Source organism: Eumetopias jubatus, unplaced genomic scaffold (genome assembly GCF_037043125.1).
Source record: "Eumetopias jubatus isolate StellerSeaLion01/CBP00866 unplaced genomic scaffold, mEumJub1_p1.0 scaffold_15, whole genome shotgun sequence".
Classification (NCBI taxonomy): Eukaryota; Metazoa; Chordata; class Mammalia; order Carnivora; family Otariidae; genus Eumetopias; species Eumetopias jubatus.
In genome coordinates, this window is record NW_028274821.1 from 73097461 (window position 1) to 73113514 (window position 16054).

The following is a 16054-nucleotide window of genomic DNA, read 5'->3' on the forward strand; positions in this document are numbered from 1 at the left end:
AGAACACATGTAACACAGGATAGGCTTTGTGCAAAAGAGCACTTGGGGATCAGAGAAAGCTTTGTACAAGAGGTGACAGTTGAAAGGAGTCAAGTTTTAGGGGATGAGTAAAAGTTTGGTAGGAAAGGGAAAGAAGGCAGCTTCCAAGGAGAGGGAACTGCTCAATGCAAAGGATGGAAGGGGATGGAGGGTGCGTGGGAATGGGGACATTTCTTCTTTCTGGCTGCAGCATCCATCAGGGGCAGCTAGAGCTCAAGAGGTGAGGTCTTCAGGGCAGGGTCTCTAGATCATCATGCATGGCCTCTGCATTTGAGTTTTACCTTGGGACAGATGGGGGGCGGGTGATAGGACCCGGGTTTGCATATTAGAAGGAATCCTGAGGCTGCAGTGTGAGACTGGATTGAAGAAAGCTGTACATGGGTAGTTTAAGTAGGCTAGAATGGAGAGGTTCTTAGGAAATAAAAGTGCCAGAACTTGGTTATTGATTATGTGAGGAATTTGAGAGGCAAATAAGAAATCAGGCTTGTGAGTTGAGCACCTGGAGGGAAATGGGTGGCCTGTCACTGCAGCAGTTCGGGAGCTGATGAATAAATTTGTGACTAGATTCTCTTGTAGCCGTGAGCCTCTTCTCACGTGTTTTGCTTATGAGGAGTATTTAGTCGGAAGAAACTGTTTTCTTGGAGGGTATCTTTAATTACCGTTAAAATCTCCTCCACTTCTCACCTAGACCTTTAGTGTAGCCGCTGGGCAGGGCTGTTCTAGGCCTCTGTGTATGTCTACACATATATCTGAACCAAACCAAGAACAATGTTTTTAGGAGTAATAATTGGTTTTACTCAATATTTTCTATCTCTTGACAGTTTCTGCAAGACCATAAGCTGAATGTTTGGATCCCTTGATATTTCGCTGCCCATAGTGGCTGCTGGTGGACTGTACTGATAATTCAACTGGAGTCTAAAGGGAATTGGATTCCTGCTGCTGATCCATTGCAAGCTGTAGTATCCTTGAATAAGATGACAGCCATCTCCCCAGACCCTCAAACTCTGATCTCAAGTGAACCAAGCAAGGTCCTAAGAATGGATACTCCTGGGGATCAAGAAGCTATCCCGAGAGGAGACAGTACTGACCCAGAGACTTTCAGACAGAGATTCAGATGGTTTTGTTACTCAGAAGTGGCTGGACCCAGAAAAGCCCTAAATCAGCTCTGGGATCTCTGCATTCAGTGGCTGAGACCAGACATCCACACGAAAGAACAGATTTTAGAGCTTTTGGTGTTTGAGCAATTCCTGACCATTTTGCCTGGGGAGATCAGATTTTGGGTAAAGTCACAACATCCTGAGAGCAGTGAGGAAGTGGTGACCCTAATAGAGGATTTGACCCAAATGCTTGAAGAAAAGCAAGGTGAGGTTTATAGATGGCGGGAGGAAGAGGGAGCAGTCTCCTCAAGGTGTGAAAGTAAACTCCAAAGAAAGCCATTGATTGCTAAAAAGGAGTCTAAGTTTGGGGTTGGGACTGGCTTGGGATCAGCCCTTTTACTGTGTAATCTTGGGCAAGCTATGTAACCACTTGGAATCTTTTTTTTTTTTCTAATCTGTGGAAAGGGATTCCCATCTGCTTAGCCTTTTATGAGGGTTAAACCTGATAAGGTATAATACTAATTTCTTTCCTTTCAGCCTTGAGTAAAAGGGAATCTTAGAACACAGAAGAGAAGGAAATTACCTGCACACGTTTGGAGTCACAAGCATATCATCCAGGGCAGACCTCAACTTCTGCCTCCAGCGTGTGAGGAAAAAAGTTTCTATCTGTGATGATGGAAATGCGTTCTGTGCTGTTTGGCACTTCATATTAAGCATCTGAAATGTGACGAGGGCAAATAAGGAACTGAATCTTAAATTCACATAGCTGTATGTGGTGAGCAACTACGCTATTGGATGATGCGGGTCCACCGCATTGGGGAGGACAGCTGACTGGCAGTTTTATGATTACATTATTATACACACACAAATGTATAAAATATAAACTGAATTATAACATACCATCGTAAAATATTGACCAAAAGACTTATAGCATGGATAGCCCTTTGAGGGCATGCAGTCCAACTTTTATAAAATCTAATGTGCTACAGATGTCCCAAATGTGTGTAGCAGATGAGCTACTGTAAAGCTCTCAATACATAGGTGGAACAGTTTGTATTCTACCAAGAGTTCCCAGATAGGGAAATGGCATTTACCTCCGCAGAGTTAAATTGTGGTCACACAGCTAATTGGTATGTTCAACATCGTGGTTTCCTGTCTGACTTGGCTGTCAGGGCAACATGGTGCTTCTCCAAAATTAGGGCCTCTGTGCGGAAGCCCCTCGCAATAAAGAATCTCGTGAATTGATCGCTGTAGCATTCTGTAAGAACAGTTTCCTTAAAAGAGTCCCTTCTGATTCCTGTTGATTGTCTAATCAATAAGCTGCCTAAAATTTATTTTCATAAGAAAATAAAGCATGATTTAAAAAATACTTAACCCTTATCAGAAGAAGAGCTGTTGACATCTGATGGTATGTAATATATTTAGTTGCTATGTTCAGGTTCCTGATTTCTGGCTTTAGGCATCTGCTGGTGACCCCAGAAGAGGAGTGTGTTCCTGAGACCAGCTGGGTGCTTTCATTTCAAAAAGTGATTCTCTGCAAGGCATTGTGCTAGGACTGTGAAGAAAACAAATTAATACATAGAACAAATACGCTGTTTTACCTTAATACAGCCTATGAATATTTTTAAAATTACTATGCAAATAAAACACATTAAAACGGTAGGTGTGTGGATTGAATGAAATCAATTATTGTGAGCTTAGGAATTGAAAGGCTATTTTATGGAGTAGGGGGGAAAGCTTCGAGTTTAAAAAGAAAGTATATGTGGCTTTTGTCTCTGTTTTAAAAAGAGTGGGAAAAACTTAGTTTCTTTTGACCTTTTTCTCCAGAGAAACATGTATAAGATTTTCTAGTCTGAGGAATGCATTTGAAAGACTAGAGTGTTCTTTTGCCCCTTTCTAGATCCAGTCTCTCAAGAGTCTGTTATTTCCCAAGAGGAGAACCCTGAAGAAAATAAAGTGGTTTCTGTCCTTCCAAGTACTGAGTCCCGGGTAAGCTTCCTTTCACTGGTTTTCATTCTTAAGTGAATACTTACTGAGCTCCTATGGAGTGGCATAAAGATAACAGAATAATGAAGACCGTTTCCTTCACATTCTTCACATTCTTCGAACTCATTCTTCAGATGCTATTTTATTTCAGTTACCAAAATTTGTCACAAGTCTGACTCTGAGAAAAACAACAAAAAAAAGTTTACTAAAATTCTACAATTGTTCTTTTTTTTTTTTTTAAGACTTTATTTATTTGACAGACACGGTGAGAGAGGGAACACAAGCAGGGGGAGTGGGAGAGGGAGAAGCAGACTTCCCGCGGAGCAGGGAGCCCGATGCGGGGCTTGATCCCAGGACCCTGGGACCATGACCTGAGCCGAAGGCAGATGCTTAACTGACTGAGCCACCCAGGTGCCCCTCTACAATTATTCTTGATAAAATTAGTCAAGTAGAAATAAAATTGTATTTCCTTAATACAATAAGAAAAAATCTCCAGCTGAACAGTATTAGAAAATAAAAAGCAGCTCTCACAATGCCTGTAAAAAGAATGTCTAATCATGGTGCTGTTGATGAGTAGTTTTTGAATATTCTAGCCAGTGTAAGATAAGGGAATGAGGTAAGTATTGGTATGAAAGAGACAAATGTGTGTTATTTGCCGATAATGTGGTCTATTTGGAAAACCTCTTGAGAATCAACAAGTACTAAAACTCATAATTGAGAAAAGTGGCTAGTTACAAATTAATTAGAATAATTTATAATCAGTTACAAATCACTTAAAAAAATTTTTTAAGATTTTATTTATTTGAGAGAGAGCGCACGTGCGCACACGCGTGCATGAGGAGGGGGGAGCAGCAGAAGGGAGGAAGAAGGCTCCTCACTGAGCTGGGAACCCAGGTCCAGTGCTCCATCCCAGGACCCTGGGATCATGACCTGAGCTGAAGGCAGACGCTTAACTACTAAGCCACCCAGGCGCCCCGAAAAAGAGAATTCTTATTCACAGTAGTAATTATACCACTGTAGTAGACTGATAATGGCTGCCCAAAATGTGTCCACTTCCTAATCCCTAGATAGAACCCATGAATGTTAATCCAATGCAAAAAGACTGTATTTCGTGTGTTTGTTAGGAATCCGTGGCATTCAAGGATGTGGTGGTCACCTTTTCCAGAGGAGAGTGGAGGAGGCTGGAGCCTTTTCAGAAGGAGCTCTATAAGGAAGTGCTACTGGAGAACTTTAGGAACCTAGAGTTTCTGGGTAAAGATATCTCTTTATGATGTAACGTATGAGCTGTACATCTTTTCATCTACCATTATTGAAAGATAAGTGCTATGAACTGTATTGGCTGGGCATGCAGGGGTGATCCGACTAATCCTAAAAATGGGTTCTGAAAATGTACTTTTCTGCAATGTTTTCTCCAAAAAAAAAAAAAGTTTCTGCTTCATTGAACTGGAAATGTTGAGTATCACTGTGCTGTCATCGAGGACCTAACCTTCCCCAGTTCCTCCTCATTTTCCAGGCTTGAGGTCTGTATTTGACAGCATCTTCTCTTCCCTAGAGAACCAGAGGCTGTGCGTGAATGTTGGAACATGTTTGCCCTCTGCAAAAACAGTCATTTTTTACTCTTTTCTCTATGAGCAGGCTTTCCAGTTTCCAAATTAGATTTGATTTCCCAATTTAAGTGGGTTGAACTGCCATGGCTGCTGGAAAAAGAAATCTCAAAAGGCTCCAGACCAGGTAAGTTGGTGAAAAGCAAAGAAATTAAAAACAGTTATTTAACCAAGTCATTGTGAAGAGCTTTTGAAATGTTGGGGGGGAGAGATGCTAAAATAGAAAGGTGATTAGAGTAGACCCTTTGCCTTCCTGGAATACTCAGTTTTTTGGAGAGACCATTCATTTAGGTTCTCTGAGAAGTAGATGCCAAGACGTGATTAGCTATGCCAGGGACTCCCTGGGGCGTGAGGAAAGTGAAGGAAAATGGGAGACCTGTGAGAGTGGGTGGGTGTAATACCTGTGATGACAGAAGGAAGGAAGGAAGGCTGGGTAGGAAGTGTCTTGGACCGATGTGTGGTGTTTTGTTTTTTAAAGATTTATTTGAGAGCGAGAGAGTAAACGAGAGCATGAGTGGGGGTGAGGGGGAGAGGGAGAAGCAGACTCCCCACTGAGCAGGGAGCCTGACGCGGGGCTCGATCTCAGGACCCTGAGATCATGACCTGAGCCAAAGGCAGACGCTTAACCGACTGAGCCACCCAGGCGCCTGATGTGCCGTTTTAAGAAAGTTTTGGCAAGGCCAAAGAAGAGTTCCCCAGCCAGAGTTGCCTATCAGGAGTCCTGTGTCTCTGGGCCTGCCCAAGTGTCCCTGCCATACTTGCCATTGACTGGGAGCAGCTGTGGGAAGTGGCCTTGGCACGCATGCCTTGGTGGAGTCAGAGAGCAGCCACGGGGGCTAAGTAGGCACCGCAGAGTTGGCGATCTGAGCAGTGCATTTCTGGGGACGCCATGATATGGCTATCAAAGCACACAGTGTTGGTAATGGGATATATGCTATACTAACACCTGTACAAGGAGCCATGGGAAGCGCAGGAGCTATGGCTTACTTAACATTTAAGTTGAATCTTGAAGAATAAGTAGGAATTCCATCTAGCAGACAGCATGGAGAGTATAATCTCATTTTTGTTAAAAGGAAAAAAATGTACATATGTGTGTATATATCTAAGTATATAAAATCTTTTTTTTTTTTTTTATTTGACAGAGACACAGCGAGAGAGGGAACACAAGCAGGGGGAGTGGGAGAGGGAGAAGCAGGCTTCCTGCAGAGCAGGGAGCCCAATGCGGGACTCGATCTCACGACCCTGGGATCATGACCTGAGCCGAAAGCAGACGCTTAATGACTGAGCCACCCAGGCGCCCCTGTATCTGAGTATATAGATATAGATTTTTTTAATGTCTGGAGAACATTCATGTTAATCCTGGTTATCTTTGAGGGAGTACGTTTTTTCTTCATCCTCTTATCTTAAAATTTCACAATAAATATACAGTTAAAAAATAAGTTATTGCTTATATATCAATACCTTGGTTGGTTTTTTAAAGAGGAAAACCAGTAATTTCACTTAACTCTATTCCATCTTAACCAAAGTCAACCATTTGGCTGTTTTCAGTGTAGGTACCTAAATAAGGGATATTATGTTTAATACAAATGGTATAAATATGCTCCCCTCTCCCCCAGAAGCATTATGTAGATGTACAACTTGTTTAAAAAGTTAATTTATAACAGACTGGAGAAAAACGTAGACAAAGCAGAGTCGGTAACTATAACATATAAAATACTTAAGCAAATCAATAAGGAATGCTGAGTCTGTTAGAAAAATGGGTGAAGAACTTGAGCAGATAGCTGACAAAATTAAAAGTAACTGACAAAACTAAACTTTAAATTGCTGCAAACTTGGGGCGCCTGGGTGGCTCAGTCGGTTAAGCGACTGCCTTCGGCTCGGGTCATGATCCCAGGGCCCTGGGATTGAGCCCCGCGTTGGGCTCCCTGCTCAGTGGGAAGCCTGCTTCTCCCTCTCCCACTCCCCCTGCTTGTGTTCCCTCTCTCTCTGTGTCTCTCTCTGTCAAATAAATAAAATCTTTAAAAATAAATAAATAAATAAATTGCTGCAAACTTGAAAAAAATGTTCCAAGTCATCAGACAACAATGAACTATACATTTAAAGGAACAGTACTGAGGCACCCGAGTGGCTTAGTTGGTTAAGCCTCCAACTCTTGGTTTTGACTCAGGTCATGATCTCAGGGTCGTGAGATCGAGCCCCGTGTTGGGCTCCACACTCAGCATGGAGTCTACTGGAGTTTTTTTCACCCTCTTCCTCTACCCCTCCCCTGTGCTGTCTCTCTCTCTAAAATAAATAGATCTTTAAAAAAATGCACAGAATTTCTAATAATGGTTAACTTCTGGGGAATAGAATTTTGTGTTTTATAATGAACTCTTTAAAAAATAGTTTTATGAAAGTGATGGTGTGATTTCATGATTAAGAGCCAAGATGAATGATGTGGCTCAAAGTTCTGAGGGGAGTGTAAATAGAGTATGGTTTTGGAGAGAGCTGTGGGGACTGTGCGACTTGAACCCAAGGCCCTAAGTGTTTGTGTTCGGGAAGGTGTGATGGGATTGCATTTGAGGTAGGACAAAGACCGGAAGAATAGGATTGAAAACACTGTAGTGTGGTAGGGACAGTGAATGGATCCCTGATTAGAGTGTATCCATAAGGTTGACTGTGGTAGCCTTTGAAAGTCTAGCGTAGGCGATGCTGCATGTCTGTGATGTGATTAACATTTTCTATAAACAGTGCTATTTGGCTGCTTTGAGAAGCAGTTGGTATAGGGATCAAAAGTATGGGCTTTGGTGTCAGAATAGATGAGAAATCTGTTGCTTACAACACATGTGACTTTGGGCAAGCGACTTAGACACTGTGTGCGTAGTTGTCACATCCACAAAACGGATAATATCAGCATCTACTTTATTTTGGGTTGTTATGAAGATTAAGGGAAATACAAGTAGAGTGCTTGATATGGGGCCTGGCGTTTACTAAGCATTCAGTAAACGTTTGCACTGTCGTTATGATTTGGAAAGAAAATAGATTGGAGCTAGAGAGAATGAGTTTGAACCTATTACGGAAATTTGAAATGAGGGTGAGAACGTGCATCTTTATTCTAACTATAAAGCACAAACTTTTCATTTTCCCCAATATTTTTCTTAACCCCTATGTTTACCTAGTTTCTCTATATTATTTTTTCCTTCTCTGTTTCCTAAGATTCTGAAAATCGTCCAAGATATATTCATATTGTTTACAGTCATTTCTACCTCTCTTCCTGCCTCAGTCCCAAATAGGACAGCTTCTTGTACTGCAAACGGGACACATTGTATTTGTTATTTCTTTTAGAGGGTGAACCTAGAGGTGAATTGAAGGAATCCTCTCGAAATCAAGATGTTCTTCTGGAAGAATCAACTTTAGATAAAATAATAGAAAGATGCCTAATGGGTGCTAATTATGGCTTGATGGGAGAGTCCCGGAAACGTAGCAGTAAGGAATATTCGCAAGTCGCAGGCACACAAAAGAAAACTCATGGGAGAAGCAGTAGGGGTGAGGAATTTGACCCAGAAAAGAGCCCCTTTGGAAGTAATTTCAAGCAAACCTCGGAAATAATTAAACATCTGAGAGTCTACTTAAGGAAGAAATCTCGGAGGTATAATGAATGCAAGAAACCCTTCAGTTTTCATTCAGACCTTATTCTGAACCGCAAAGAACACACTGGAGAGAAGCCACGGAAATGTAATGAAGGCAGGAAAGTCTTAGGTCACTCTTCCTCCCTAACTGAACATCAGAAACATCAGAAAATGCATTTGGGGGGTAAAACCCAGAAGTGCACTAATTGTGGGATAGCCTTTACGCGGAGCTCATCCCTTAAGAGAAAAAACTCCTCTGTGTGTGAAAAATGTTGGAAAAATTTAAATCAAGATGCAACCTCAGATAAAGATGAGGGAGCTGAGATGGGAGAGAAGACCCATAAATGTAGCAAATGTGGAAAAGCCTTTGGCTATAGTGCCTCACTGACCAAACATAGGAGAATTCACACAGGGGAGAAACCCTACATGTGCAATGAATGTGGAAAAGCTTTCAGTGACAGTTCATCTCTCACGCCACATCACAGAACTCATAGTGGAGAGAAACCCTACAAATGTGATGATTGTGGAAAAGCTTTCACCCTGAGTGCCCACCTCATCAAACATCAGAGAGTTCATACTGGAGAAAAACCCTATAAATGTAAAGAATGCGGGAGACCTTTCAGTGACAGTTCCTCTCTTATTCAACATCAGCGAATTCATACTGGAGAAAAACCCTACACGTGTAACAACTGTGGAAAATCCTTCAGTCACAGCTCGTCCCTTTCCAAACATCAGAGGATTCATACTGGAGAGAAGCCCTATAAATGCGGTGAATGTGGAAAAGCCTTTAGACAGAATTCTTGCCTTACTCGACATCAGAGGATCCACACTGGAGAAAAACCCTATTTGTGTAATGACTGCGGGATGACGTTCAGCCATTTTACGTCTGTCATTTATCATCAGAGACTTCATTCAGGAGAAAAACCCTACAAGTGTAACCAGTGTGAGAAAGCCTTCCCTACCCATTCACTCCTCAGTCGTCATCAGAGAATTCATACTGGTGTAAAACCGTATAAATGTAAAGAATGTGGGAAATCTTTCAGTCAGAGTTCATCTCTTAATGAGCATCATCGAATTCATACCGGAGAGAAGCCCTATGAATGTAACTACTGTGGAGCAACCTTCAGCCGGAGCTCAATCCTTGTAGAACACCTAAAAATCCACACTGGAAGGAGAGAATATGAATGTAACGAATGTGAAAAGACATTTAAGAGTAACTCAGGCCTCATCAGACATCGGGGATTTCATTCTGGAGAGTAATTCTTGAACTACAGCAAGGTGGTTTGGGGGGGCGAGTGGAATCTCATCAAATTGTCCCTTATTAAAAACCCAGGGTGTAAACTACCACAGCATTGATCAGTAGCTACCACTCCAAAGGGTTGGCGGCTGGGAAAAAAAACACTTTTTGCCATTCACCACTCTCCTTTGGTAGATCATAAGTAGGGTTGGTAAAGTCCCGTGGAAAGTGAAGAAAGCAGGATGAGATGGGCAATGGTTCTAAAAGGCCAAATGCAGATTTATAAAGCAAGAGGAGGTGCACGGGACCCACTGACAAACCTTTCTTCAATAGATTTCCCTCTTCTAGCTTGTAGCAAGAACTGGTCTCGAGTCATAACCTAGGTTCTGGGTTCTGGCCCAGTTTGCCAGCCAGCTCACTATATAACTTTGGGCACATCATTTGACCTTTCTAAATTTGAGTTTTCTTTACTGGTGGCACGAGGTGGGGAGGTGTCACGATTTCCAAGTTTACCTCTGATCCTCTCTGAAGCTGTGAGAATAAGCAAAACGCTTTTGGTTCATTGGAATTTTCAAGTTTCTCTAGTAGAAAAGCACTCATTTAAGATCCTGAACTGAGAATGCAGTATACTTGTTGAATGCCTCACGCTGGAATCCCTAGACTATCAACAGGAACGAGAGGGCGGAGCTCACGCGCGTGTGTCTTCAGGGAATGTTTTAACTGGACAAAGTACCCCAACCTGTTTTTCCCTCTGGGCTTTGAGGGGATTAGGAATCTAGCGGGCATACGTTGGAACCATCTCAGCCATGAGAGTACCAGTCCTAGGAAAATGGGTTGGGGGCTGGGGAGGGGGATGGTGGGGAAGGAAACGGGTGCTGAAAACAGAGCTATTCTGGATGGACTATCTTTTGCAAAATAGAATTCTATTTTTTTAAAAGTTTGTTTATCCTAAGTACTGCCCCGTGTAATCGGAGTGCAGACATTGTGTATGGCAAAGGTCACAAGCTAAGATTGGGCCATTTGATATGTTTTGGTTGGTCTGCATGGTAAGGGGAGTGTGAATGTGTGTGTGTGTAACTAGTTGTCACCGTTTAAAAATATAGATTTCATACCAAAAAAAAAAAAAAGGCTTGCCTTGAAAAATTATAAGGTCTGACAACTGGCCCATATTTCAGTGGAGAAGTCAGCTGGTTTGGGGGAGCACGGCTGTCTTTACACAGGGAATCGACTCTTCTGGCCAGCTTCTCTGATTTATAGGACCTGACTTACCCCACTATAGGAACTTGATACTCTGGTCCCCTACCGTCTGGAGTTCTAAAGTCTAAAGTCTATTCTAAAGTCTAGAGAGACTCCATTGATAGTAAAATTCAGGAAAAGAATGTAGAAATCCCACAAAATAACTTCTCAGTTAAGTGTTTTTGTTGTGAAATTAGACCTAAAAATAAGGGTGAGCAGATATTAGTGGATTATTTCTTATGATGAATTTCATTCATTGGTGGAGTGTGAATAATTTCTGACTGAAAAAGGCATTAAAACCCTGAGTCAGGTTTAGGTCTCAAGCCCTAGGGTTCTGGAGGCGCCCTACTGATTGAACAATGGTACCAAAAAGTTCGTAAAGTTGAAATTTGAGGTAGCTCCTATACACATGAGAACGAAAACAGAACCCTTTTGGCTTACGGAAGTGAAGAGATCCTTAGTGCTGATGGGAGACTCAGCAGTATTTGCTGTGATTTAATGGGTGTAGGTTTGCAATGCTACCTCTGGATAATGCTTTTGGTTTCTTCCTTACACCCCACCCCCCACCCCCAAAAAAGCTTGTAGTTCAGATATTGCTGTGTGGTAAATTGATCTGCATAGTTATTGCTAAATGGACCAACCAGAGACATTCTAGCCATGAAAGGAATATGGCTTAGGAGAATCATTCATCTGGTCTTAAGTTTTTTTCCAAACATATATAAACCCTGATTTGTTTTTTTTGAAAAAGATACAATTTATAGAGAAATATGTAAAATTCTTGAGAAGAGGCTTCTTCCAGTATGTTTACTGGTTACAGCCTCCAGTATTCATATACCAGTACCAGTTGGGTATCTGGAACGTAGAGAATTTTTTTTTTAAACAAGTGTATTGGGGTGTAAATTACGTATAAGAGTCATTTCAAGTGTGCAATTCAGTGACTTTTGGCAGATTCACTGAGTTGCACAATCATCACCATAACCCATTTTTGGAACGTTTTATAACCTCAGTAAGGTCCCTCATGCCTGTTTCCAGTTAACCCCCATTCCCACACCTAGTCTCAGGCAATCACTCATCAGTTTAACTCTGTCTCGAGAGTTGCCTTTTCTGGACATTTTATACAAATGGGATCATATGTGGTCCTGTGTTTTTCATTAACGTATTTTCTAAGTTCATGTTGTAGCACATCAGGCCTTTATTATTATTGTTAAATGATACCCTATTTTATGGGTATACCATATTTTGTCCATTCACCAGTTGAAGGATGTTGGGGTTGTTTACAGTTTTTGGCTGTTCACAATGCTGCTTTGAACATTGACGTGTAAGTCTTTCTGTAGACACGTTTTCATTGTTCTTAAGTAATGCCTGAGTGGCTGGCTCATAGGGTAAATTTTTGTTTAACTTTTTAGGAAATTGCCAAATTGTTTTCCAGGTGAGTACATCATTTTTTCAGTCTTGAGTAGCACTGTATGATCCCCTACAATCTGGGGAATATATATCTTAAAATTTAAAAGAGACTCCACTGATAGTAAGTGAAATTCAGGAAATGTTTAAAAAAATCATAGAGTGACTTTTCAGTTAAATTTTCTTTGTGAAATTAGACCTCAAAGGAATAGAGTGTGCAGATGCTAGTGGATTATTAAGAATTTCATTGGCAAAGTCTGAATAATAATTTCTAAATGAAAAGGTAGCTAAAGCCCTGAGTCAGTCAGGTTTCTCTACATCCTCACCAACCCTTGTGATATTGTCTGTCTTTTTTCATTATAGTGTCCTAAGGGTTGAAACGGTATCTCTGTGGTTTTAATTTGCATTTCCCTGATGGCTAATGATGTCGAGAATCTTTTCATGTGCCCTGTAGCTATTCATAGATCTTCTTCGGAAAAAGGTTTATTCAAGTGTTTTTTCCATTTAAAGAATTGTGTTTATTGAGTTGTCGTATTTTTTATTCTACGTAAAAGTCCTTTCTCCAGTATGGAGAAATACTAGCCACAGAGCGCAGCCTCTAACCCTGCTGCGTGATATTTATCAAAAGTTTGTTTTCAGTAGCTACTTACGTATAATTGCCTAAAGTATATTTGATGTCAGCCATCATCTAAGTACTTTAAATTCATTTTTTATGTCCTATCAGATCATCAGGAGATTTTAAACTTCTTTTGATTCCTTAACAGAATTGATCTTATTAACTATTAACTAAATTAATAGTATTTAATAATACTATTAAAACCAGTGTTTGACTTTATGCCCTTTATGTACATTGACAGGTATTAAAATCAGCCCTTTAACACATTCTACTTTAAAATGAAGACCTTGTTTTTCAAAAATGTTTCTTCTTAATGAGTTTCCACTGGAGACACTTCTCTCAGGCCACAGGATAGGATAAAGCTGCTCCTGTCAGTGACTCTCCTTTTATTTACTTATTTTTGAATTAGTTTTTAATGTGGCAAAATACATATAACCTAAAATGGGCCATTTTAACCCTTGTTGGGAGTACAACTCAGTGACGTTCGTGTTGTTGTATAATCATCAGCACTGTCCATCTCCAGAACTTGTCTGTCATCCCAAACTGAAACTCATCAAACAGTAACCCCTCATTCTGTCCTGCCCCCAGCCCCCGGTGACCACTCTTCTGCTTTCTGTCTCTCTGAATTTGGGTGTTCTAGGCACCGCCTATAAATGGAATCATTGAATATTTGTCCTGTTTTGTCTGGCTTCTTTCACTTAGCAAAATGTTTTTAAGGTTCATGTTGTAGCAGGTGTCAGAATTTCATTCCTTTTCAAGCCCGAATAATATTCCATCGTATGTCTATACCACATTTTGTTCATTCATCCGTCAACGGACATTTGGGTTATTTCCACCATTTTGACTATTGTTAGTGGTGTAAAATAGCACAGTCCCTGTCTTCAGTTCTTCACAGATGTTGTCAATGGCATCTAGAATGGAGACTCTTCCTGGAAGGTTTTTAGTTCACTTTCCCGAGATCCAACGGAGGAATCACTATCTATGGCAGCTGTAGCCTTACGAGATGTATCTCTTATAAGACCTGGAAGTTGAAGTCAGTCCTTGATGCAGGGACTGCAGAGAGGATACTGTGTCAGCGGTGATGAAAACCACAACCTTGTACATCTTCATCAGAGCCCTTGGGTGACCAGGTCAATTACTATGAGCAGTAATATTTTGAAAGGATTTTTTTTTTTTTCCTGAACCAGTAGGTCTCAATAGTGGGCTTACAGGATTCAGTAAAAACCATGTTTAAACAGATGTGTTGTCATCTGGGTCTTGTTGTTCCATGTATAGAGCACAGGCAGAGAAAATTTAGCATAATTCTTAAGGGCCCTGGGATTTTCGGAATGGTAAATTAGCATTGGTTGTAACTTAAAGTCACCAACTGCATTAGTGCCTAACAAGAGAGTCAGCCTTCCCTTTGAAGCCAGGCACTGACTTCTCTCTAGTTAGGAAAGTCCTAGATGGTGTTTTCTTATCAGGCACTTTGGTCTGCACCAAAAATCTGCTGTTTGGTGTAGCCACCTTCATTAACTAGCTAGATCTGGATAACTTGCTGCTGGTTTGCTGTTTATGTTATGAAGGCGCCTTTCCTTAAATCTCATGAACCAATCCCTGCTGCTCCCTTCGAATTTTTCTTCTGCAGCTTCCTTACCTCTCTCAGCCTTCATGGAATTCAGGAGAGTTAGAGCCTTGCTCTGGATTAGGCTTTGGCTTAAGGGAATGTTGTGATTGGTTTGATCTCTCCAGACCACTCCAACTTTCTCCCTATCACTAAGAAGGGTGTTTTGCTTTCTGATCATTCATGTGTTCATTGGAGTAGCACGTTTAATTTCCTTCAAAAACTTTTCCTTTGCGTTCACAACTTGGCTAACTGATGCGAGAGGCCTAGCTTTTGGCCAGTCAGCTTTCGACATGCCTTCCTACTAAGCTTAATCATTTCTGGTTTTTTGATTTACAGGGAGAAATGTGTGATTCTTCCTTTCACTTAAGCCCTTGGAGGCCACTGTAGGGTTATTAATTGGTCTCATTTCAGTATTGTTGTGTCTCAGGGAATCAGGAGGTCCGAGGAGGAGAAGAAGAGAGAGAGCCGGGGACAGTGGGTCGATGGAGCAGTCAGAACACACACATTTATCAGTCAAGTTCACTGTCTTGTATGGGTGTGGTTCGTGATGCCCCAAAACAATACAGTAGTAACATCAAGGATCACTGATCACAGAACATCGTGACAGAGATGGTAATAATAACTGAAAAGTTTGAAGTATTGTGCGAATCTCAAAACATGACACCTAAAGTGAGCAAATGCTATTGGGAAAATGGTGCCAGTAGACTTGCTCAATACAAGGTTGCCACAAACTTTCAATTTGTGTAACACAAAAAACCACACACACAATATCTGTGAAGCACAATAAAATAAGATATGCCTCTATTTTTGCACATGCTACCAACATTCGTTAATGCTTAGTACATACAATGCACTTTAAGAGATGAGATGAATAGTACACATTCTCCCCCTGTAGAAACCTAGTCGGATGTGTAAGACTGATCTGTACTGGGGGCTGGGTAGGATGCAGGTCAGAGTGGAATTGCAGCTAACAGCTAAAATGAGCTGTATGCAGTGCTAAAAATGCAGTGTAAACCCAGTAGGTGGGAGCACATGGGAAAGTGACCGACAGCTTGGGGGTAGGCGTCGGTTGCACCCTGTGTTGCCACATTCAGGCCCCGCATCATAACCTTTCTTCCCAGCCCTTTTGAGGAGTTGTGTTTTATTACCAGGGCAGTGGAGAACCCCTGGAGGTTCTTCTGTGTGTGTGTGTGTGTGTGTATTACCTGATCAGAGACTTCTATTTTTGTTGTTTTTTGTTTTGTGTGTTCCTCAGAATTGTTTCTCTGAGGTGGAACTGCTTGATGAAAAGGGAGACACGTTTTCAGATTCTGAAAATGTACTGGCAAATTGTTGTCTATAAAGTACAGCACTTTCATAGGGTCTCTCCTTTATGTGGAAACATGGACGTCTATAAAGTCTGACCTAAGGAAGCTTTTCCCGAAACCAGGGCACTTGTGAGGTGTCTCTCCTGAGTTAATCTGGTGCTTAGGAAGTTGGAAATTACTAGAAAAATATTTTCTATCCTGAGAGCATTGGTGAGATCTCTCTGCTGGACTCTGTCAAGTTCTAAGGTCGAGCGATTTTTCCAGGTTGGAGTCCTCAAGTGTCTCTACCTATAGAGTGGTTCTGATAATCTACAAAC

General features: G+C 41.3%; 1 protein-coding gene across 2 annotated transcripts; it reads left to right on the forward strand.

Annotated features, from left to right (window-relative positions):
• The first annotated feature begins 992 nt into the window (after nucleotides 1-992).
• ZNF483 (zinc finger protein 483) lies at nucleotides 993-9594 on the forward strand. 2 transcript variants are annotated; one of them, XM_088018748.1, is made up of 5 exons: nucleotides 993-1401; nucleotides 3037-3125; nucleotides 4247-4373; nucleotides 4758-4853; nucleotides 8096-9594. In XM_088018748.1, the coding sequence occupies exons 1-5, from the start codon at nucleotides 1014-1016 to the stop codon at nucleotides 9592-9594; spliced, it is 2199 nt and encodes a 732-aa protein (XP_087874874.1). In that variant the 5' UTR covers nucleotides 993-1013. The 2 variants fall into 2 exon arrangements, with proteins under 2 accessions (XP_087874874.1, XP_027964605.1); XM_028108804.2 differs by having other exon boundaries at nucleotides 1014-1401; nucleotides 8051-9594.
• The last annotated feature ends 6460 nt before the right edge of the window (nucleotides 9595-16054 follow it).

What these genes read in the sequence shown, in the direction of transcription:
- ZNF483 (XM_028108804.2), top strand. Translation starts at nt 1,014, where the DNA reads ATGACAGCCATCTCCCCAGACCCTCAAACTCTGATCTCAAGTGAACCA. An exon ending in AATGCTTGAAGAAAAGCAAG is followed by an intron (nt 1,402 to 3,036) that starts GTGAGGTTTATA and finishes GCCCCTTTCTAG; the next exon opens with ATCCAGTCTCTCAAGAGTCT. An exon ending in TAGGAACCTAGAGTTTCTGG is followed by an intron (nt 4,374 to 4,757) that starts GTAAAGATATCT and finishes CTCTATGAGCAG; the next exon opens with GCTTTCCAGTTTCCAAATTA.